The following is a 25,588-nucleotide window of genomic DNA, read 5'->3' as shown; positions in this document are numbered from 1 at the left end:
GTTGTATGGCAACCTAGTGAGCAGCAGAGTAGAGTGTAATGGAGTGGCATGGTGTAGAGTGATGTGGCATGGCATAGAGTAGAGTGATGTAGAGTGGCATGAAGTAGAGTGGACTCGAGTGAAGTGGTGTCGAGTGGCCAACAGTGGATTGATGTGGCTTACATTGAAATGGCATAGAGTGCAGTAGTGTAAAGTGGAGTGGCACAGAGTAGAGTTGAGCAGAGTATTGTAAACCAAAGTGGGGCAGACTAGAGCAGCATGGAGTGGCTTAAAGTGGCATAGACTAGAATGGGGAGAGCGAAGTGGAGTAGAGTGAATTGGAGTAGAGTAGTTTGGCACTGAGCAGATTGGTGTACAGTAGAGTGGCATTGTATGAAGCGGGGTAGAGTGGTGTAGACTGGCACTGTGCTCAGTGGCGTGGCAGAGAGTGGAGCACAATAGAGTGAACTGACGTAGACTGCACTGGTGTAGAGTGCAGTGACAGAGTGGTGCAGAGTAAAGTGCAGTGGCCTGTGGCGATGTAAAGTGGTGTGGAGTGCACTGGCATAGAGTGCAGTGGCATAGAGTAGAATGGTGTAGAGTAGAGTGCAGTGGCATAGAGTAGTGCATAGTAGAGTGGCATAGAGTGTCTTGGCAAAGAGTGCAGTGGCATAGGGCAGAAGGGTGTAGAGTAGAGTAAAGTGGCATAGAGCTGAGTGGTGTAAAGTAAAATAAAGTGGTTTAGAGTGCAGTGGCATAGAGTGCAGTGTGGCAGAGTAGAGAAGAGTGGTGTAGAGTAGAGTGGCATAGAGTAGAGCAATATAGCATGCAGTGGCATAGAGTAGAGTAGTGCAGAGAAGAGTAGAGTGGCATAGGGTGTAGTGGTATAAAGTATAATGGTGCAGAGTAAAATAAAGTGACATAGATTGCAGTAGTATAGAGTGCAATGGTGCAGAGTAGCGTGGTGTATGGTGTCATGGCGACAAGTAGAGTGGTGCAGAGTAGATTAGAGTGGCACAGAGTGCAGGGGCATAGAGTAGAGTGGTGCAGAGTAGGTTAGAGTAGCATAGAGGGCAGGGGCATAGAGTAGAGTGGTGCAGAGTAAAGTGCAGTGGCACAGAGTAGAGAAGTGCAGAGCAGAGTGCAATGGCGTAGAGTGCAGTGGCGTAAAAAAGGGTGGTGTAGAGTAGAATAAAGTGGAGTAGAATGTAGTGGCATAGAATAGACTAAAATGGAGTAGTGTGTCGCAGAGTACATTGGCATGGGGTGCAGTGGTGCAGAGTTAAGTTGAGTGGCATAGAGTGAAATGATGTAGATAAAGTGGCTTAATCTGCAGTGGCATAGAGCTGAATGGTGCAGAGGAGGGTGGCATAGAGTGCAGTAGTGCAGAGTAGAGCGGTGCAAAATAGAGTGCAGTGGTATAGATTAGAGTGATGCAGAGTAGAGTGCAGTGGCATTGAATGCAGCGGAAAAGAGTAGAGTTGAGTAGAGTGCCTTAGAGTGCAGTGGTGTAAAGTGCAGTGGTGTAGAGTACAGTGATGAAGAGTAGGAAACAGTGCCACAGAGTGAAGTGGATTGGAGGACAGTGCTGTAGAGTACAAGGTACGGGGGAAGGAAAAGAAGCAGCATGGAAGGGGGCACAGCAAGTGGGAGGCAATGGAAGCTACATAGATGGGGATATGGGAGATGGACTGAAAATGCAATCACTCATATGGAGTTCTTGAAGAGAAAAACAAAAGGTAGCCCCCAAAAACAAGAACAGTGTTTGGACACAAATACTTGGTTCATGCTCCAAGAGAGGGCCAAACACAAGAAGATGATATGATGACTGCATGCCATGACAAATGGGAGCGAAACAAATGAGAGTGACGCTGAAGCTAAGACACTGAAGCTAACAAATGGTGAACTATAGGCAGGCTTTAAGCCTACTCTGTGTAAACAAAAGTCTTACGGAGACAGTGAATGTGCTGTCGAGGCGAAACCTAAAATGTAGTGCTTGAAAAGCAGGCAGTGGAATCAGGCACGCCTGCCAATTAAAGAGAGGGCAATTTTGCATTGTAGGGACAAACAGAAGATCGACAAGTTGCAACATGACTAAGAACCGGCAAATGAGAATGACAAGAAAGCCATCCAATGGTAAGCAATGAGTGGGCTTTAAGGTCCTTTAGCTACAAGCCACAATACGTTTTGCAACAGATAGCTACCTAGTAGGCTTTACCTAAAAGATTGGGCAATGGTGTAGCCAGTGTGTCATAGGCGGTAGTGTGAGGAAGGAAATGGGCTCATGTTAAAATAAAGCAGTATTCTGGTTTGAATGGGTTTTTGGGGCACGGTGTTGCTGCATCTGCTGCACATTAAGAAGGTATGATCCTGTAAGTGCTAGATGTGTAGGCTAGGGGTAGGAGAGGTAGATAGGGGAAGTGTGCTGGGGAAGGGGCTGAAAGGAACCTATTTTGCTAGGTGGGTTTCTAAGAAAGGCACACAGCAGGTTGGAAGGGCATTATGGATAGAGTGTAATTTGTAAAATACATAATTCACAAATGGCGAAAGTAAAGTCCAAGAACATATGCAGCATGTGAATGCAGTTAAAATGTAATTACACGCAGTGGTGGCTAAAGAGTTAAAATAATATGAAGAGCAGAGTGTACAGCTTAGAAGTAAAAAAGGAACACTGAGAGGCATGGTGGGAACTCAGAGAAGGAGAAAAACATATAAGGCTGGCGGGACAGCTTTCTTGGGTAGACCATAAAAAGTAAAGTACAGGACAGGAAACCTGGTTTTCCACACTCTTACGGGCAGATTTAAGAGCCCCTAGCGACTCCTTGCGCCACAGCATCATTTTATTTAACGCTAATGTGGCCAGAATCACTGCGCCAAATTTACAAAGTGGCTCATTGCATGCATTGCACCACTGTGTAACCCTTTGCACTACATTATGCCTGCTCTAGGCATAATGTATGCAACGGGGGCGGTCCCCCATTTAGGCGGGGGGGCGAAAAAATGGCACAAAGAGATCTAAGCAATATCTTTGCATCATTTTTTTGACACTTTTAACGCCTGCTCAGGGCAGGTGTTAAAAGGAGGCACACCATTGTTTACAATGGGCCTCAATGGTTTTTGCAGTATTAGCGTAAAAAATGTTTACGCTAATCCCGCAAAGCTCTGACGTAGAGTAAAACATTCTGATGCTAGTTCCCTAACTGCCACTATGGTGATCTGTGTTCTTAGATACGGCACACACATGGTGGCATTAGGGGGGTGCTAAGGGGTGCAAGAAAAGGGGTGCTGCACTGGGTGCAGCACCTTTTCTTAAATCTGGCCTTTAGTTCGGCACTTCCCTTCATGGGATAAATGCCTGCTCGTAGGCAACCATTGGCCTCCCAAACTGATAGTGTTAATTTGGCCCCACCTCAGTATTAAAGTACTTTGCCTCTCACTCCAGGTGGGCTGTTGTCAAACCTTATTCCCGGAAGCCCAGCAATTGACATGCAGAAGCACTAACCTTGTCTTCAATATCTTCATCATTGATAAAGCTGCTGAAGTTCACTGATGGCGTCCAAGGGTCGTTCTGGTTGTACACACTGCTACTGTGAGGCTCTTCTTCTTTGCGTTGGGTGACTGCTAGCTTGTACCTACGATATAAAAAAAATGGCAAAGTAAACCAGTGTGTTATGGGGGAGGCGTAAGCCACTACTGTTGACTCCCCGCTCAGCTGCAAACTCAATACCGTGGGGCACTAAGAACAGATAGGTTGGTAGCCATTGATAGCTACAATATATTCAGGTCCATATTTATACTTTTTTTGCGCCGCGTTTGCGCCGCTTTTTTACGCAAAAGCGTCACAGACTTGCAAAATACAATTGTATTTTGTAAGTTTGCGCGTCAAAAAGCAGCGCAAATGCGGCGTTAAAAAGGTTTAAATATGGGCCTCAGAATAAAATGAAAACGTCTTTCTGTCTGTACGTTTTTCTCCATGATATGCCCCTTCTATGAAGTCGTGTAAGGTAGCGACGTAGGGTGGTACTTTGCTGCAGAGGACTGGGACAGAGTCTGGGGTTATGTTTTTTAAACACACATTAAAAATACAGCAGGAAAAATAAACTGAAACTGCAATTCCAAAAATCATCTCCTCTTGAGTAAGGTCATTTGAGTATATTAACAGATGTGGTACGTTCCGGGACATAGTTATAAACTCCGTGGTGCTCGAAAAAAATTCAGAGTGGAGGTGATGTCATCATAAGTCATAGGGACTGCGAAAAACCGAAGCATCACACAAAGAACGAGTGTAGTAAATCAGCCACACTCATTCAGCAGGAGAGCGGTAAGGGTGTAGTACATAGTCTGTGGTGAATTTTGGAGCACTGGTGTGTTAGTGCACCGCCATTTACAGAAAGCACATTTTCTGCTGACATGGCCACTAAATTTGCATAGAAATGTAGTTTTACTGGTAAAACTATATAGCACACAAACAATAATGTGTGGAAATGCTTTTCCAGCAAATATTTATCATTTTCACACCACAAAGTCCAGTGTCTTGATTTGTTTTGATCCTATTATAATCTTTGATTCCATCATAGTCAAAACTACGAAAAGATGTGCTTCATTTGTTGTTTCCCAGTTCTTGATATATTTAGAAAATGTCTATAGTTTGTTTACTGGTGTTTTTGTTGTGTGTTACAACGAAAACTGAGAGCCTACAGACTTTCCTTTCACTCCTTGTACCCAAGCAAGATTGCCACCTAGATCAACAAAAAAATTCCTCTTACATTATGATCAGAGAAATAAACGTAAACACCAGTTTCCAGATAAGCAGCAACTTGTCAGAAGACATAGCCTGACAATTGACATCTGTCTTTGAATTGACAGAAAATGTAACAAGATAAATACAACTTTTAAATGCATTTTAGAGTTATTACACCCCTACTTCCAGTGCCTGTGTATAAACCTTTAGCAACGTCAGCCCACACTCCATTCCTTTTATGAAGTAATCCAAACAACCAGTCCATCTATAGGAGAGCAATGGAATTAAATGTAACAGGCCAGGACCAGGGATGGATTCCCCATGCAGTTAGTCAAGTGTATGATAAAATGTACATAAGGCTGAGGATTTGCTGATTCCTTTTAATATATCATAAAACTGGTCGAGAGTAATTAGGTGTGAACTACCAACTTAGGCCCATATTTATACTTTTTTAGCGACGCATTTGCATCATTTTTTATGCAAAAGTGGCGCAAACTTACAAAATATCATTGTATTTTGTAAGTTTGCGCCACTTTTACATAAAAAAATTACGTAAATGCGGTGCTAAAAAAGTGTAAATGTGGGCCTAAGAGCCTTATTTAAAGATCAGTGAACAAGACAGTCAAAATGTGGCAGATAGCCTGTCTGCCGTATTCCAATTGCTACTGGCTACTGGACGATACCTCTGCCTTGTTTGTGATAAGAGTATCCTGTCCGCTATACAGGACCTTTGGAGGCATATTTAAGAAATGTCTTGTGCTCCTTAGCGCTCCCCTAAAGCCACCAATTGTGCACCATAATTAAATATGGCGCACTATGGCAGTAGTTAGGGGACTAGTGTCAAAATTGTTTACGCTAGTCCTGCACTTTGCAGGATTAGCGTTAAAAATTCTGACGCTAATCCTGCAAAGCACCCAGGGGCCTATTGTAACCAATGGAAGCCTCCTTTTAACGCCTGCTCCGAGCACGTGTTAAAGTGCTGAAAAAAGTGGCGCCATTTTTTCAGCCTCCCTAATAGGGGAAAGCCCCCTTTGCATACATTATGTCTGGCACAGTCATAATGTAGTGCAAATGGTAACAAAGTGACGCAATGCATGCATTGCGAAACATAAATATGATGCGTCGTTTTTGGCCTTCTAACATCACATTAGCATCAAAAAGATTACGCTAATATGGCGTTGGAATGGCGCTAGGGGCTCTTAAATATGCCCCTTGATTTTGTCAAAGATTTTTTCTGTTTGAAAACACAGCCCAAAATGGCTCAATACCAGTGTCATTTTGACAAAATCACAGATCTAGCAGAAGCGACATCACATACCATTCGCTTAAACCAATGATGACAGCCTTTGACATTTTATAACTGTGCAGTGAAGATTTCCATAATCGTGTTTCATAACTCGCGACTGATGAGCGTTAACAGACCCTAAAAATTAGCAAGATACTAAGGCCCATATTTATACTTTTTTAGCGCCGCATTTGCGCCGCTTTTTGACGCAAAAACGGCGCAAACTTTCAAATTACAATTAAGTTTGCGCCGTTTTTGCGTCAAAAAGCGGCGCAAATGCGGCGCTAAAAAAGTATAAATATGGGCCTAAATGCATTCTTATGAAAATTGAGCAGTCCGCTTGGTCAAATTACATAAATTGTCAACCAGTCCAAGCCATTGCCAGCCACTTCCACTTAACTGTATTTTCTTTATGAGTTCATGCTGAGGTCCTCGGACCAGTCATCATTCGTCTTATTTTATGCTGGGGATTTTATACTGACTTTGTACGGCTTCTCCAAGCACTGTAGGAGCCTGCAATGTTGAACATACAGCAGCATTAACCAAACGGAGGCACCAGGCATGTTGGGCTGCCCATTCGGACCATGAGCGGACCAAAAAAACAGCCCACACACTTGTCTTCTGAAACTGGCCTATCTGGCTGTATCTGACTGCCGGAAAGGCCAGTCCTGTGGTAGCTCCAGGCAGCTTCCATTCAAGGATCACCCACTCAACCTCTTGTGGTTCCGAAAGATCTGCTGGTAAGTTGGCGTTAGTCAGAGTAGGTACTTCATTTGGAACCAGGAGCTGCATGACATCCTTGCGTTCCCACTCTGGGTCCCATTTTACATCCGCTGATGACAGGCCCTGACCTCAGCGCACTGAAGGATCTTTTGAGCTGCCCTTCAGTAAGACTTTTCATCAAAAGGGAGTGAATGCCACACCTACCCCTACTCCTTCCACTAATGTAAGAACCTACTGAGTAATAGTTGAAAGTTTCTAAACCATCCCAGCACAGGCACATATGTTAAGGAGCTTTGGTGACAAAGGCTGACTGACTGGCTCTCAATCCCAAAATTGATAAACTCAATATGTTTTTTAATTCCACAGCCAATAACGTAGCCACATCTAATCCCAATCCTAATTAAGCAAAGTGAGATGCAACTGTGTTTTAATAGCTGATTTGGTGTCACCAGGGGAGCCAGCTGCTACCACTAACTTGTGTTGACCTTCTCCTGGCACCACCCTCATAATCCTTCGCTGACAGACGGAGATCCACAAGAAAAAAGTATGGGCGAAGCCAATCAGTCTGCGTTGGCTGGCAGCCTTTTGACTTTGTCAGTGCTTGTTATGTTTTCTCGTGGTTTTTATAAAACCGGTGTGGGACCTGCTTGGCTGTTGCCAAGATTAATAAAAATGGACTTAAAGAAAACCTTTTTTATTTGGTCACAAAAAGCACACACTGCTATGCAGTTCCTGCCACATAAGGTGACTGCTTGGTGCATGGATGTGCTCCTTGAGAAAGGGCCAATTGCTCAAGTGGGCTGAACATTGCCTTAATCTGAATGCTGCAGTGGGCAGAAGAAACATGTGAATGACACATCGACAGACCAATAGATGAAGAGGTCTGACTGAAAGTCCATATAATTATGTTCTAAATAGAAAATAGAACTGAAAATAAGTAGGCGCCCCCAAAAGCCATACTTGCTTTCTATATTACTAGCATCCCATCCCACAGTGCACAGGTACAGCCTCTAGCTCATCAGAAGCAAATAGTAGTCTACCAATGGGGTAAACTAGAAGAAACTCTGAACTCCCTTCCAATGTACTGACCAGTTTTTGGGTGGACTCCTACTTGCTGCCAAGAGTGGAAATAGAATGGAAATATTTCCTTCTCCCAAATCATCAAGACGCAGGACAGGAAGTGAAGAGTCTGACACACTTTGAGGCAGTGCAGTGCTTAATTTGTAAATGAAAACGTGCCGGTGCTCAAAGCCCTCCTCTTAAACACGCAGCTGCTGCAATTAAATGTGCGAGCACGGAATACTGAAGCAGCGCAATACTGAGGCCATCTCGGGCCTCCTCAAAACAGTTAAAGCCACTCCCTCCACCTTCAGCTCACTCTTGCAGCTTTCTACTTTCTCCCTTTGTGACGCTTTTTCGTTTTCCCTTCCTCTGTCTTTCCTATATGTGTCTTCTGCTTGAAGCAAATGCTTGGCGCAGAAGACTAGCGCCGGCCCTCAATAATAAGTGCCGGTGCTCAGCACCGGAAACAACAAGCACAAATTAAGCCCTGAGGCAGTGGCATAACGACTTCAGAGGGCCCCCTGCAATTGACATGGAGGGCCCCCTGGACCCGGTCAGGAGCCCTCAAACCCGGGGCCCGGAGCCCGCAGCCTGAGTTACAATGTACTGTGCGGAGCGGGCCACTGAAACTCGGGGGCCCACAGCACAATGGGTACTGCGGAGGCTAATATTACGCCATTGCTTTGAGGGGTCAGCTTCCCTTATCCCTCATCCCTATGCTGCCGTGAGTCCGCCACGTCATGGGGAACAGAAGAAAACCTATTGTTGAAGGTCCGTCTCTCGCAGGCCGAGAGTGGGACTAATATCAGGGGGAGGCGCTTCGTCACTCTCCCTCGACAAGCACCAGCGCACAGACTGGAAACCCTTACCCACAAGTGACACTGGCTGGCACCCAGCGCCACTGCTTTGGGTGGTAAAGGATGGAGTGGTCTATAGCTATATGTCTGGGCATGTGGTGCTGCTGTGACTCTCTGGCTGCACAACGAATAAGGGTCATGCCTATACATATGGGTCTACTCCTTAGCACATGGCAATATATGTCCAGGTATTAAGGCTACAGGAGTCATATGAACTAAAACGATGTATTTGGGTTAATACCTGGTCCGCAAGGCTTTGCTGATCATGCGGACCTATACTGTAGCACTGGAGGCTGCACTGAGAATAAGGGGGTATTCCTGCACATACTTGGCTACACCTGACATGCGCATGTATATGCGTTTGCACATGTGTATTTAAGGATGCTCCTTAGCAATGTAAGTCATGTCTATGCAAGTGATTGTGTTAGGGAAGCTGAGGTTGTGTCGTCACATCTTAGACTGTGCCTCAACATGCAAAGGTTGCCTGGCTTGGCATTTGGTACCACAATGAAGCATATAACACAGTATTTGAAGCTATGCCTGGGTATTTCATGTTGTGTGTGCACACTGGAGGATGTGGTTGAACATTCATTGCCATGTTTGGACACCATGGCGATGGGGGTTGTACATGGGCACCTCATGCTGTGTGCAGACACTGAAAGGTGTGGCAGGACTATGTTTGAACACTGGCGTAGGATGTGTCTGGGCATTTTATGTGATGTGAGGACACTGGAGGATGTGCCTGGACATTAATTGCAATGTTTGGACACCTTGTCATTGGTGGTCGTACCTGGGCACCTTATACTAAACATATGAATGTAGTCTGTAATTTGGTGTCAGAGGCCACCTGGGCATTACTGCTGGTATCTGGGCACTTGGGACTGTACCTGGATAACTGAAGCTACATGTGTACATGCGATTATTGTGACCAGGCACTGCAGGCTATGGCAGGGCATCCGGATCCTTGCCTAGGTATTTGAAGCTGTGCCTAGGCTAATGATGATGTGCCCCTGATCTCGGATATATTATTGTGGCCTGATTCAAGGGATTTGTGGAAAATGATAAGCAAATAGTGATTGTGCTGGGACATTTGGTACTGGCCTGAGCACCAGAGGCTCTGCCATGTCATTCGCGCCTGTGCTTGGATGTGCATTGCTGCATATTGTCTGCAGCTGTAACTGGAGAAATGCTAATGTCCTTGGGAATCTGAACATTGTTCTACAATAACATATAATAGCTGTGCCTGGTCATGTGAAGACCGCCCGACTGGGATGTCATAACTGTGCTGCTGGTATATAATGTTCTATGCAAAGGCTGACAACAAAACATTACACTACATACCTACATCCAAATCCATAATGTCAGCACTCTGCCTAATACTTGGGCAGGAACCACACTATTGTCATTATTTTGTGAGCGATTTCTGTTAATCAGTCATGCATTTACTTTTTGTTTTTATTTTAATGAAGTTAGTTAAAGTACTGTCACCAGTTCAAAGGTTGCCTAGATAGTATTAAAGTTAGATACACCACAATATGGAACTATGAGCTACACACCTGCAGCTTTCACTTAATTTTAAAGAGAGACTGTACAAGACTTTAGGATTCCTTTTTTATGGTCTGGCTTGACAGCACACCGGTCGCCAGACAACTATGTGGCAACACTAGAGAGGGGGGGTTGACTCCCACATGTTGGGAGCCAGGGGTACATCTTTTGATTGGGAGCTTTCCCGCCACACAGCTATGATCATTTTGTTTATTTATCCAGCTGCTTGAGCTTGAACTTTCAGGGGCACATCTGACGTTGTAAAGCTGATTACGTGTCTTAAAAACTAGGGTTGGATACCTTCTTGGTTTAACCCACTTTATAAATCACAAATACAAATGGCAAAGTTTCACCTACTCATAAATGCTATTATCAAAGGTATGGTCATAGATTCATGACTACACTAGTCTTATCTCCTTTGTGCAGAGGACTCAGCCTAAATTGCATAAAACTACACACATAGTTCTACGTTTTAGTAGTAAATGTGGGAGAAGCAAGTTGAAGTGGCTGGGAGGTGGAGACTGTCTTATTGCAAAGTGTGAGAAGGAACTGAAATTTTAAGGAGGGAGCTGCAAATACAAAAACACATGCACAAAATCACAGCCCCACCTACTCAAGTAGTAGTACAGCCTGAACAGGCTAACATCCCCCCAGTAAAGCCCTGGAGTAAGTCACTCACCAATCATAACACCTCAGCAGTACCACACAGGAATAAACACAGGAATCAGTGGAGGCAGGGGATAACTTTACCAGCACAAAGACTTACACCAAAAAAGGAAAGCAAATGGCCATATAACTTTGTACATTACATGATTTATGTAGATAAATCGCAAAGAAACATGTTTAAAATATTTCTAATAATAAAAAGTAGCAAATTACATTAGAAAGTGGTCATATAAGTTTAGACTTTGCAGAGGCAATGACCACTTATATAGTATAAATATTAAAACATATAAATAAATAAAATAATGGTCATATAGCTTTAGAATTTCCAGATCCCCATACAAATCATATTGTAAAACTGTAACCTTAACAGATCCATATACGAGGAAAATTACAGGTGTGTAAAAAGGTCAATGAAGTTTCAAAAAGCACTACTCATGTCACAAATAGCACTACTGTAGCCACGCTCCCAGGCACATCATAACACGCGGAATGCCCCAAAAGCACGTGCAGTGATGATGTTTGGCTCTACAACATCTCACAGCTTAAGGAAAAAAAGACATGAGTCCAGTGCGTGGGCTTTATTTATGTACTTCCATTTCTGATGATTGCCAGGTGTGTATTATGTTGCTAGTTGCTAGTTTCCCTACGTTTTCGAATTCCTAGTTCTACATAGCATTGGCAGAGATCTCTGCTTACTCTATGCAGTACTACATTTCATCGATGTGTTCCTACAAGTAATAGCTTTACTATCATATGAGTCGTGTGTGTCCTCACCCACAGGTAAAAAGGAGTAGGACACATACCTACCACAAGATGTAAATCTGCATCCACTGTTTAAGAATTGCATCAAGGAAGAGATTTATGCCCAGGCGTAGTTTTAAAACGTATGAGGCAGAGATCTGGGCACATAGGCTTGCTTTTCTGAATTACCTCCTATACACTTGAAAGGAACAAAAAGCAAAGGCTTTCAAGAGCAGACATGCAAGGTTAATATCCAAATGCAGGGACACCATCGTCGAAAAGGTAACCGTCTGTCCGACTCAAGATGGAGCAGGCAGACCCACGGTTTGGAGAACAAGGTACGTCTGCCAGGTTTGTAACAGGGTACCCTGACCACCAAACTCTATCGGGTCATAAGTACTGAATTTGAGTAGAAATAATGTATTTTAAATTGTATCATCACTATTCAGCAGTAGTTGTAGGAGCAGGGGGAGTAGTAGGAGTACTTGTAATAGTAAAGATTTTTAATTACCGCGCACCACATTCATTTTAAGTATCCTGCTTACCTTGCATAGCTCATTGCACCCTCCATAGTACTATCTTTTGGAAGATAGTCCCCAGCGAAACTGACGATCTGAATTCTATAGGATCGCTCATGGCCCCATTTGTTTGTCTTTTTGCTAGCAAACTGCATGTTGCGGGGCATTTTTGATTGAAGTTCAAAGGCTGCTTCGTTTTCTTTCTTCAGAACTTTCCTGGTGAGTTTTGGACGATGGATGGTACTTCCCTTACGCCAAGGAGCTTCCAGAGTTTCGTACTCCATATCATGCGCTACCACATGGTTAGCAGTTCCTAAAAAAACAAGATTGAGAAACCCATGAGATATCAGCATTTACTATCTTGGTGGATACAACTATCATGATGCTCAATAAATAACATCCCAGAAACTAATACCACATCAAAACCTTAGAGCATAATACTATGGCTAAAAATACCTCATTTATGCCTGCCAGGAATTACCAAATATACTCCTGACAGGGGTGAATACATTCATTGTTGCAATTTCTTCACCATAATTGTAGAGAGATGTGCAAAAGTAAATTCCATGAACATTGTAGCAAGTGTCCATTACAAGATGTGGTTTGCTTTCTGGAAATTTGTCTACCCTGGAAATGGTAGGAGATTTATTGCCCTCTTGGTAGATAATCTCCAGAATTGCTGGAGGTGTAGGGGTACGGCTTTTTCCATGGGGAAAAATATTTTCCACCGGAAGAAAAAGAAAATACTTTCGCATGGACGGCGTAGTTCCCCTGTGCGGATTTCTACGCTACGTAGAATTCAGTACAGCAGTATTAAGCTTCCAGGACCCTTCGAACATGTCACATGACATTCCAATTATATACGTCTGAGAACCTGCACCTAGAGCAGCTTTCCAGGAGTACCACCAGAAATGCTTTTGAACAGAAGAAAAATAACAAAACGTCCAGGCCAGTTTTATTCTGAATAAGCCCTTTCTCCAAGTTTTACTTCTGCTATTTTGTTTTGCCTTTCTCTAGAGATATGAGAATTTAGGTCTTACGAAAACCTGTACAAATGTAGCTAGTGTCACAATTGCAAAAGTGAACCTTTCTTCCTTATGTGCATTGTAGGAAGTTGGCTCTGTATGCACTATTTCAAAGTAAGGAATAGTATGCACAGAGTCCAAAGGTTCCCCTTACAGGTAAGATAGTGGCAAAAAGAGATAATACTAATGCTCTATTTTGTGGTAGTGTGGTCGAGCAGTAGGCTTATCAAAGGAGTAGTGTTAAGCATTTGTTGTACACACACAGGCAATAAATGAGGAACACACACTCAGAGAAAATTCCAGGCCAATAGGTTTTTGTATAGAAAAATATCTTTTCTTAGTTTATTTTAAGAACCATAGGTTCAAGATTTACATGTAATACTTCAAATGAAAGGTATTGCAGGTAGGTACTTTAGGTACTTTGAATTAGCAAAATAGCATATACAGTTTTCACATAAATCACATATAGCTATTTTAAAACTAGACACTGCAATTTTCAACAGTTCCTGGGGGGAGTAAGAGTTTGTTCGTTTTTGCAGGTAAGTAAACCACCTTCAGGGTTCAAGTTTGGGTCCAAGGTAGCCCACCGTTGGGGGTTCAGAGCAACCCCAAAGTTACCACACCAGCAGGTCAGGGCCGGTCAGGTGCAGAGGTCAAAGTGGTGCCCAAAACGCATAGGCTTCAATGGAGAAGGGGGTGCCCCGATTCCAGTCTGCCAGCAGGTAAGTACCCGCGTCTTCGGAGGGCAGACCAGGGGGGGTTTTGTAGGGCACCGGGGGGGACACAAGTCCACACAGAAAGTACACCATCATCAGCACGGGGGCGGCCGGGTGCAGTGTGCAAACATGCGTCGGGTTTGTAATAGAAAGCAATGGGAGACCAAGGGGTCTCTTCAGCGATGCAGGCAGGCAAGGGGGGTGCTCCTCGGGGTAGCCACCACCTGGGCAAGGGAGAGGGCCTCCTGGGGGTCACTCCTGCACTGGAGTTCGGATCCTTCAGGTCCTGGGGGCTGCGGGTGCAGAGTCTTTACCAGGCTTCGGGATCTGAGGAGCAGGCAGTCGCGGTCAGGGGGAGCCTCGGGATTCCCTCTGCAGGCGTCGCTGTGGGGGGTCAGAGGGGGGCAACTCTGGCTACTCACAGTCTCCCAGTCGCCGGGGAGTCCTCCCTGAAGTGATTGTTCTCCACAAGTCGAGCCGGGGGCGTCGGGTGCAGAGTGTCAAGTCTCACGCTTCCGGCGGGAAACGCAAGTTGTTTCAAAGTTGCTGCTTTGTTTCAAAGTTGCAGTCTTTGGAGAACAGGGCCGCTGTCCTCAGGAGTTCTTGGTCCTTCTAGAGCAGGGCAGTCCTCTGAGGATTCAGAGGTCGCTGGTCCCTGGGGAGAGCGTCGCTGGAGCAGTGTCTTTAGAAGGGGAGAGACAGGCCAGTAGAGCTGGGGCCAAAGCAGTTGGTGTCTCAGTCTTCTCTGCAGGGTTTTTCAGCTTAGCAGTCCTCTTCTTCTTAGGTTTCAGGAATCTGAGTTCCTAGGTTCTGGGGAGCCCTTAAATACTAAATTTAAGGGCGTGTTTAGGTCTGGGGGGGTTAGTAGCCAATGGCTACTAGCCCTGAGGGTGGGTACACCCTCTTTGTGCCTCCTCCCTGAGGGGAGGAGGACACATCCCTAATCCTATTGGGGGAATCCTCCATCTGCAAGATGGAGGATTCCTAAAGGTAGAGTCACCTCAGCTCAGGACACCTTAGGGGCTGTCCTGACTGGCCAGTGACTCCTCCTTGTTATTCTCATTATCACCTCCGGCCTTGCTGCCAAAAGTTGGGCCGTGGCCGGAGGGGGCGGGCAACTTCACTAGCTGGAGTGCCCTGTGGTGCTGTAACAAAGGGGGTGAGCCTTTGAGGCTCACCGCCAGGTGTTACAGTTCCTGCAAGGGGGAAGTGTGAAGCACCTCCACCCAGTACAGGCTTTGTTACTAGCCACAGAGTGACAAAAGCACTCTCCCCATGTGGCCAGCAACATGTCTGGTGTGTGGCAGGCTGCTAGAACTAGTCAGCCTACACGTATTGTCGTTAAGGTTTCAGGGGGCACCTCTAAGGTGCCCTCTGGGGTGTATGTTACAATAAAATGTACACTGGCATCAGTGTTCATTTATTGTGCTGAGAAGTTTGATACCAAACTTCACAGTTTTCAGTGTAGCCATTATGGTGCTGTGGAGTTCGTGTATGACAGACTCCCAGACCATATACTCTTATGGCTACCCTGCACTTACAATGTCTAAGGTTTTGCTTAGACACTGTAGGGGCACAGCGCTCATGCACTGGTGCCCTCACCTATGGTATAGTGTACCCTGCCTTAGGGCTGTAAGGCCTGCTAGAGGGGTGACTTATCTATACTGCACAGGCAGTGTGAGGTTGGCATGGCACCCTGAGGGGAGTGCCATGTCGACTTAGTTGGTTTGTCTTCACCAGCACACACACGCTGGCAAGCAGTGTGTCTGTGCTGAGTGAGGGCTCCCCAGGGTGGCATAAGACATGCTGCATACCTTAGAGACCATCCCTGGCATCAGGGCCCTTGGTACCAGGGGTACCAGTTACAAGGGACTTACCTGGTTGCCAGGGTGTGCCAATTGTGGAAACAAAAGTACAGGTTAGGGAAAGAACACTGGTGCTGGGTCCTGGTTAGCAGGCCTCAGCACACTTTCAAATCAAAACTTAGCATCAGCAAAGGCAAAACGTCAGGGGGTAACCATGCCCAGGAGGCATTTTCTTACATGCATGGACAGAAATATGTGCTTTTTGTAAAGTAGAAACTCCGCAATTGTATCAATGTATAATTAAGTAGTTAGACAACTACAGAAATTACAATTAGACAATTACAGAAAATCCAGAAGTGTTGCACAAAAGCAGCCTTTCACGATTCAGTGGAAAAGTGCAGAAAAAAGCATGTTCCTAATTCTTTTAGCTTTATCCTAATACATTATCAGACTCTTCAACAGAAAACATTTGCAGAAATAAGCTGTGGGCCCAATTCACAAAAATATTGTGCATATAGACCCACTTGTTCTGCTATGCTTGTGGACTTTATTTGGTTTCTGGCCCATCAGAAGATTCCCCATGCCCTATGAGATTTCAGGGCCCTGTGCTAGTACTGCAGCATATACATGTACATTGTTCGGTAAAGTTTTCCTAATACTACAGGATGATAGATCATTGAAATGGACCACTTCAGTTGAGTCTCCCCACTTCAGTTTACTGACCCAGGCGCCCCAAAAACATCTGACATGTCCGGGTGGCACTACTATTGGTTGTAATACAATCATACAATAACTCAATGTAATATGTACTCGTTTTGTATTGCTGCAATTATATTTCTATTTATTCGACATTGGCTGAACCCAGCAATTCATGGGAGTGTTATAATTGCTCTGGATTAATATAACTCGTGGGTGTGACACAGTAAATTTACAACACATGGAGGGGACAATATAGATAAACATGGATCATGCTCATAGGATGCCACTGCAAGCTCCTAGTGACATATAATTGTCAAGAAGATCCAGAGATATCACAATAGCACCATATATAGTTTATGTAAAAGATGTAGGCGTCCTATTGGCTATATATTGTTAAGTAATAAGTATATACTCATTCCTGTGTCCACTTGCGTTTACGCACTAACAATGGCCAAATATGTCAAATTACTGTATAGTACTTTGCAATCATCATATCGCACTTTTATTATCAATAGTAGTAATAGTAATACATTTTTAATCGATTTTATCACATGATTGAAGTCAAGCTCCCCGTTTTCCTACTTGCACAGAAAGGTCATATCCGGGGTTCTATTTCCTAAATGTGTGCATGAGCAGGAAAGGCAGCTCATGTGTATCTGATACGTCAGTCGAAATACTTAGGTAGAGGTTTCTTTAAAACACTGATTTACAAAGGTTTTTTTTATTAGTCAGGCACTAAATAAGTCAACACAATTATTAGCCCATCATGATTTCACAGGTCTTATCTCGAAAGTTATTTTTAGTTTCACTTTACGAGAGGTTATTGAATGTGTTGCAGAAACCTGAGGACACTTGGGGACCTCCATTTGTTGGCAAGGATAACCACAGGCAAAAGAAAATGTTCATGATATCACCCAATCAGGGCTGGCTTTGGCGCTGGTGGTGCACAGCGAGACAATAATTTTGCCTCACGCCCAATGAGCTCCTCCTTGGTTTCCCTCATTACCCCCCGGGCAAAAGTGGCCAACATCTCCCCATAGCCCCTCTCTCACACACATTTCTTTTGTTTTAAAGAACTGGTAAACGCTGGATTTACCAACAAGAATATATTTCCACCCAAACAACTTCATTTAACAACATTAAGAAAAGAGAATCAATGACTGGGAAAAAACATAATGTCCCAACCTATTTTATGCAGTTTGCATGCAGCTCTTTGATAACAGATCGTAACAGTCACTATTCTATATTAGAGATGTATATTATGAGCTGTGGCAACAAAAAAATCTCTGTGATGAAAGCAGTAATCCACTCTGCTATCCACATAAAATACAGATCTGTGATCTGCATGGTATGTGTTTTTTGCAGCAGGAATATTAACCCTCTGCGCTACTTTATGGCACATCAAAACTGCCACTAGATAAAACTCCATCTCTCTAATCACAAGAGTTATCTTGCATTTTATTGCTGCTTGAAAGCTGGACAAGGAACTCTGCAGCAGCTGTTTTTGAGTCATACCTTATTGCTAAACACAACACCCCCCTAAGGTTAGCGCCCTCCTAAACCCCACCCCTGCCTGGTCAGCTCCCTCCTAAACCCCACCCCCGCCTGGTCAGTGCCCAGCGCAGCCCCACCAGAAGCACTTCCTGAAGGATCTTCACTCGCTTTCACTAGTGACTCGAAATAAGTTCAAAATCTGGTGCCTCAACCTTCATAGGCTTACCCACTGACACCCCAGATACATTCCTGGACTACTGAAAATCTCTAGCAGCGCAAGAAAATGCAGCAGCAAAGATTCCTTCATTATAAAGCTTCATTATAAAGCCCCGAAATTCAGAACTGGAGATTTTCAAAAACAATACTTTTCTGGATCCGCGCCCGCGATCTGGAACACCCTCCCAACCCACTAAAGAACGGCAGCTGACATCCTCTACTTTCGGAAGAAACTGAAGAATGTCCTTTTCATAAGATATCTTGATTGATGTTATACTGAAGTGACTTAACCTACCCCCCCACTTATCTTGAAATTAACTACTCAAATTTCAAATTATTCACTTAGCTCACTTCTGACAGATCTGCACATTTACCTTAACTCCCATATATATACTTAACATATACATATATATCCTGATAACCATCCACCAAAACCTCTTCCACCCCTTACCCTGCATATTTGATTCCCCTTTGCCCTCTCTTCCTACCACCGATGGTTATGATTGACATTCATTGTGTATATATTTATATCATATGTCGCTTATGTTCAATGTTTAGCATCCTAATATCGCCCCGGGACTATAGAAAAGCAATGTAAATATATGAGTAATAAATAAGGTTCAAATTTTGGCTAGGTCCACCCATTCTTTGTTTTTGAAGAGTTTGATAAGGTGTATAACTTTGTATTGCGTTGACAGTATCCTTTCAAAGCACCAAGACTGATGTTGTAAGTCTTGAAACGAAGAACAAGGTATATTTAAACAGACTTATAGGTGATGCGTGCCAGAGAAGCGCTGGAGTTAGAACACCAATCCATGACTGAATCGCTAGTAACGATGAACGAAAGAAGAACCTAAAGCGCCTTTAAATGTTGGTCTAAAAAACAACCGACCACAATTTCTAAGCCTGGTGATCCCTTGAAAACAGAAATGTGCAGGTGGCAAAAGTAATATTCACTCAAATGAATGAGAGTTGAATAAAAACGGGGCATGTGTTATTATCAAGCTGATGCATTTTTTAAGTTCACAATCTAAGGTCCCCCTGGAGCACCACAACAGGTGGCAGATCCAACCAAATTAGACATGAACCATGGGGTTTGTATCCAGTGAAGAGAAAAACTGTTTTCTTTACCCAGACCTGTATTACCAACAATAAGCATTTTGGAATGTTCCTTTGTTTGATGATGTCAATTTGGGTTTTGAGAACCATTGTGACATCATTCACTAAATGACCTGCTATTCCTCTCTCTACGCCCAGGTATAGAGTTTTTTTTCATTCTTTCTCTGATCTTCTACTCTATAAATGTAGATGGAAGCTTGATGATCAGCATTAGGGCCGCAAGTATGCCATGCATTACTTTTCATCGCATATGACTAGATAAAAGTAATGTTTGCTAAATAATAATCTCACGTAAAGTAAACAAAATGATCTAGTAAGGAACACAAAAGGCTATAAAAAAGTAACAATTTGCTCACACCTCTTTTGAGCATCCTTCATTTCCCTTTCAGGAGATATCACCTTGTAAATCTGGCTTCTTGGGTTTGAGACAAGCTGCATCAGCATCTAGAGCATCCCTGTTTAATCCAGTTGCTGCACAAGTGTTAATCACCATACAATCTGATGTGTACAATAAGCCAGGAGCTGGAAAGAACATCAGCATGTTTGCAGACTGTGCTTCATTTACGTTTTGATGGAGCAGGAGTCTACGGCAAAATGATCAGCCTTCGGCCCCTTCAGACCTGTGGTACCCACACCTGATTTAGTGGTGAGAGAACCCCTAACAAAAAGTTCACTTGGCCTTTCACTAGTGGTGTCAGTGGTCAATCACTGGCTTTGCCCATCCACCACAGTGATGAATCTGAGGACCGTCCCATGTACGGCGGTCCTCCTAGTGGAGATCTATCCTACCGGGTATAGTGGACCCAGGCTAGAAAAAATCAACAGTGGCCTGTGCTCGCAGGGAGAAAACTCCCTTTGTCTGAGGGTGACATGTTGCAGGTCTGTTTCTGAAAAGGAAAACAGAATACCAAGAGATGGGAAATAACATGGAGGCTCAGGCAGGGGTCAGTTTTGCTGAAACTGAATCCACTGCAATATCCAGAGAGTTACGGCTAGCTAGAGGGGCCAGCACACAAAAAGAGTGACCACTTCTTGAGCTGCGATAGAATTTTGATATTCCATCATTTTAACTGACACTCATTTGCAATGACTTTAAAAACCGATCCTCCACTCTCTTAGTAAGGTCTACGCCTTTGTCTTACAAAGGGAGATGTTTAGGTGACTTCATGGGGGGCTTCTTCAAACCACCTAGGGAAACACCATAAAGTTTCCATCTCATAATGGTATAATTTGTTTTTGTGAGTCAACACATTGACAATGCGTAAAAGACTGGACGTTTAAAATTGGTCCCTATGAAATGATTTATTCAGTTGTCAGGAGATTACCACGCACTTTCTTTGCTATACATATTTTTCGTTATATTAAGGGAGTGCAAAAGTCCCGGGGGGGGGGGGGTAACATCGATATTTATGAATTGTTTTCGTTTCTGTATATATAATTGTTGGTTTCAACAATTTATATAATGATAAATGTATTTTATATAATAATAATTAGATGTTTGTATGGCCTTGTGCCCCTTTCTTTCAATATTATTAATCTATGTCGTGTTGTTGTGTTAGCAATTTAGTACTGCACACTGTAGCAGAATATTGTTTTTTCCATTTCTCTGCTTTTCCTATGTTTTGTTGGTCATGGAGCAGGACACCATTACTAGTGTTGTTCAGATCATAGCCAAGGAGAATGTACTGACTTACTTGCCTTTAGTCCTAGGGCACCATAGATGTGCATTTGGAAAACCTTTGTTTAAATTATACAGACATTAGACATGGCTCCAATCCACCACCTACCCAGATTTCTCTACAGCATCCCTCCGGTTTTTAAGATCATCATCCAAAACAGGCACCACAAGATAGGTGGCGGAATAGCCATCATTTATAGAGCTTACCTTTCTTGTTCCATCCTGACCACCCAAAACTCTGAATGGGTACAATATATTCTGTTCAAACTTGGTGCTTGCAACTCACCTACCCTTGAGGACACCCTCATCTACCGCCCACTTGCCCCCAGGAAAGACTTCAGTGGTAGACTTACTGAACTTGTTTCATCGCTTGCCATGAAATACAGTCTTTTCTGAAAGTGTCCAATTTTTACTTTCATGTTGATGACCCTTATGGAACTGAGGCTTGCCTCTTTCAAGAGGAGTTCTGTACCATTGGCTTCAACCAATAGTTGTGAGTGCCAATGTTATCACACAAAAGTCAATTTTTTCTCAGAATTGGACTGACCACCATATCCTAGCATTGGATTTTCACTTTTCCCAACCTTCGCCTACTCCTACATCTTCACTTCCACTAAAGAAACTCAAAGCTTAGAGACTGAGTATGAAGGACAGCCTAGAATCTGCACTCTCCATCTCTCCCACCAACTTTACTACTGTCACCACTTTGGGAGCTTCTCACCTAAATGACTGTCTAACCAATGCCCTGAACACTATTGCCTCTCTCACAACCCTTTCCTCCGTACACCTAAACCCATCCATGATCTGAAACACAGAGGACCTCATATTTCACAAATAACACTGCAAGCAGTTAGAGCCTAATGGAGGCAGTCAGAAAATATCACAAAAATCTTCACATTGCTAGACGCAATGCATCTATTTCTTGTGTGAGAAACTCCCTAATTCCTCCAATGAAATGTTTACCATGATCAAATAATTTATCTAACTGATCACCTGTGCACAAATGATCTTGTCTTCTGCTGAATTTTGCACCTCTTTACCGGATTTCTTTAAATCTAAAATCTCCAATCTCATCTAAATTTGACTCTCAGCAAGCTCCAAATGATCTGCCCTTCCTCAACACCCCTTCTTCCTCTATCGCAGGAGCAGCTCGATCTTGCTTTCCCCCTCATTCTAGATACTGTTATCACCACCAGGCCCTCTAGCAAATGAGACTCCCTCAATGACCAATACCTACAATTCATCTTCAAGCTTGCACAGGCCACTCATTCACAAACTCCATTTGTAGTACTTTTTGCAATACTACAAAATGTACTCTCAAATTATATCAGCAAACCTACTTGCAAAGTTTACGCCTCCCCCCTCCTATCTTTTTCTTAGGAAGAGAGGAGAGATGCTGGAAAAATTAGGAAAACTTGCTACTGATGGGGAAGGGACTATGGAGGAGTAAGTAAATAAATAATTGGTTTTGCTTTCAATAATGATTTGGAATAAAAGTCTGAAAAACATTAAGTTGTGAAGGAACTGTCCACCACACCAAATCCCACTGTTTCTCACTGGGCATTATATGAATGAATTATCTGTGGTTATTTATCCACAATAATCATCTCAATGCGATCATACACCTTTTTCTTGCAAATGTGTATGGTTTCCATACGGTCTACAGGCAGACACAATCCTCTCTGGGAGGACTTTGTTACCACACACTGGAAGGCTCCGCAAGACGTCATGCAGAACACCCTCCCCGCCCAGGGACACCCTTTCCTTGAGTATTTTGTGAATTGGATTCATCAAACAAATACCAACTGTGTCCACTTTTAACGTAGGCTGTACATAGCACCAAGAGGACTAACAGTAGCATATCCTGTCCTTAGGGGTACCCTAAAGGCTCTGCGTCCCTGTTCATAACCCTTATATTCCACAAAAAAAGTCAAATTTGACCTCTCTGCAGAGAGGAGAGGCAATGTAAGTTGACTTGTCTCTTTCAGATGACATCCTGAATGTTCCATAAAAAACATTACAGCATGCCTCTCCTCCACATTCATCAAATCCTGTTACCCTGCCCACAGAGTAAGTGCCTAATGACCTAAACTGATTCCCACCCACCAGAGAGCCTCATTCACAAAAATCCCTACTGCTTCACCCACAAACCTTCTCACTTCTGTATTTCATTCAGAAAGTCCTTACTGTCTGCTGTACCCTGCACATCGCCTACTCTCCAAACTCCCTACCCTCCATCCCAACACGCACTCTCGGCCCAATTTCGAAGGCTTCTAGAACTCTGGAAGAATATCAAGTCAAAAATGTCCAGGGAATTGAATCTTGTGGAAAGTTAGATATTTCATGGATTTCACACATTACCACTCTGAAAAGTGAAGAGGTGACTCAAAGCATCCTACTCAGGTGACCTCAACATTTGTTCGTCATTGGTCTCAATCAAGGTTGTAGAGCGTTATGGTGAAAGAGGTCATATCTGTCATATTCTACATGGGAAGATACCATTCATTCCATGTCAACAGGAACCAGGGTTCCTGCTCGTGACTTTCTTTTAGCAAATTATCCCATTGACTCAAGCCTTGTTGCAAGCCTAAAATAATGATTTGCAAAATGAAAGCTTAGAAATTAATATATGTTGTGATGCGGCAGTCATATCTGCAGTCCCTGCATTTTCCGCATAATTATGAAGTTGTAAGCACATATCAATCCACCACCGGCAGCATAATATGCAGATTTATTCAAATCAAATAAAAAGTTACCTAAAGGATACTAAACATGATGCCATACACGGCAGAACCTTCACTGGTCATTTTTCAGTTGCTCATTGCGGTCTTCAGGTATTAAAGTGCCACTGATAAGAGAGCCTTGTCTTCTAAAAGTATTAAAGTGTGCTAAAATAGCGAAATAGTGAAATAATACAGCCTTCGAATGTGTCACATCATGCTGTATAATTTGACTTTTCATGCCGCATAATTTAGTCAGCCCTGTCAAATACTGTGGCCGCTATTGCCCCACAGTCATTACTTTACACCCCAACCCTTGAGCTGATCACCCATCTTTGCTGGAGCGGAGGTCTCGTAGGAGCCTAGCAGGGCGAAGATTATTCACCTACTTGTAGAACCTGTGAAAAGTAGCTAATTTTGCAAATAATGGGGTTTCTTTCTACAATGTATCTATCTAAAACAGACTCCTCCACATTCCCAAAACACTGCATGGTAAGTAAACCCTGAACTATGCTTCTGATTCTTCCCGCTCCTTTTTTTCTTTGAAAAACCATGTCCTCACGTTCAGTCCTGTGCAGGCCTATTCCGACTAGGAACTGTCCTCTCTAAAATATGCATGTCAGATTTACCGGCAGAGGTGTTTCTGCAAACTGCACATATCTCATTTCAGAGTTTACAGTCTCTCCATCGAGTGTCACACCCTGCAAGCTAACAATGCTTAATTTCCTTGTGCCTATCTCTTAATCCAATCAACCATTTGCATGACCCCCACTAATAACCCCACATAGTCCCTTTGAAAGTAATCTACTCCAAAGAAACTGGAGCAAATGCATAGAGTGGTTTCACTGAGAGCACAAAACTAATCCCAGTAACAGACAGTACCTAGTGGATTAACCAATATCTTGCGTTCCAGACGCGGCTCGGTGTTAAGCGCTTCATTGTCTCGTAAGGAGTAGTAAGAGCTATGTAAATGCAATTACAATACAGTCAGTTCCAGGAGCCCTCCGTGTTATACTTTGCACGCTGGATACCTTGTATAGATAGAGCACATTTAACATATTTTAAAAGTGTCGAAAGCATAACAAAGCACCAGAGAGGATTATGTCACTGAAGGACGAAGCGCCCTATAAAGCTATTGAGTAAACAACTAATATATACAAAAATGGGCAAGGCTCCAACACGTGAAGTGTTTCAGCGCTAGCAATAACAAATCATTTGCAAAAGTAACCCGATAGCGCCACTTAGTGTTCAATGATCAATTACTGCCGCTACCTGCAGGGGTAAGTGCTCTCGATTATGCATTGTGTTGTGTGCATTGATTAAAAACCATCACTTTGACTTAAGGATACAAGGAGTATACATCCTTTTGATTCAAGTTATGTCTAGGATGTGGCTACTGCAGTCTAATGAGATCAAGGCGCCTCCCAGCATTTTATTAAACCTTGCTTTTTCGGTGAGACATGTAGCATAATGGTAAACAAGCCCAATTTCGTGATGATGCTTTTAGTCCTTTAGATAAGAAAATGCAATTGCTAAAAATGTTTAGGTGGCCGAAATTCCAAGAAGAATTTTTAATTGCCCGTTTCACCTTAAAAACATTTCCTATAAGTAAAAAAAAATGGTTAGTGTCGGATGCAATGCAGAACTCGCAGTCACTTTCATGACAGGTGCACAGACTCTTCAGGTTTAGGGCATCCCTTTAACGGATAAATCCGAATCAACCATTTAAGCAAAATCACAGGGGTAGTGAAAATGGCGTCACTCTGTCTTTGACCCTGGTAACAAGAAATGGTCACCACAAACTTTCCTCCTTTGACCCTCATAACATCTCCGAAATTGATATTATTGAACTGGGAAATTACACAAAAACATACCTCAAACGTGAAATGTATGTAATAATTTAAAAATCGAGTTGCTAACAGACACAGCATACAGATACCATAACGAGTAAATGCTAAAGGCAGCCTTACTTTCAAATGATCGGCTTCAGATTGATCGT

At 43.3% G+C, this 25,588-nt stretch overlaps 1 protein-coding gene across 3 annotated transcripts in view; it reads right to left on the bottom strand.

Moving 5' to 3' along the window:
- The window catches only part of LOC138299470 (amine oxidase [copper-containing] 3-like), a 386,966-nt gene that overhangs the window by 9,752 nt on the left and 351,626 nt on the right, over positions 1-25,588 (bottom strand). For all 3 annotated transcript variants that reach the window (XM_069237736.1, XM_069237737.1, XM_069237735.1), the window contains exons 2-3: positions 12,145-12,430; positions 3,482-3,611 (exon numbers count right to left, since the gene is read on the bottom strand). In XM_069237736.1, the coding sequence (XP_069093837.1) occupies positions 3,482-3,611; positions 12,145-12,430 (416 nt within the window). The remainder of the gene's footprint in view (positions 1-3,481; positions 3,612-12,144; positions 12,431-25,588) is intronic.

This window comes from Pleurodeles waltl, chromosome 6, assembly GCF_031143425.1.
Source record: "Pleurodeles waltl isolate 20211129_DDA chromosome 6, aPleWal1.hap1.20221129, whole genome shotgun sequence".
In the NCBI taxonomy this organism is placed as follows: domain Eukaryota; kingdom Metazoa; phylum Chordata; class Amphibia; order Caudata; family Salamandridae; genus Pleurodeles; species Pleurodeles waltl.
Note: the sequence above shows the minus strand (reverse complement) of the source record. Positions and strands in the feature narration are given on the sequence as shown.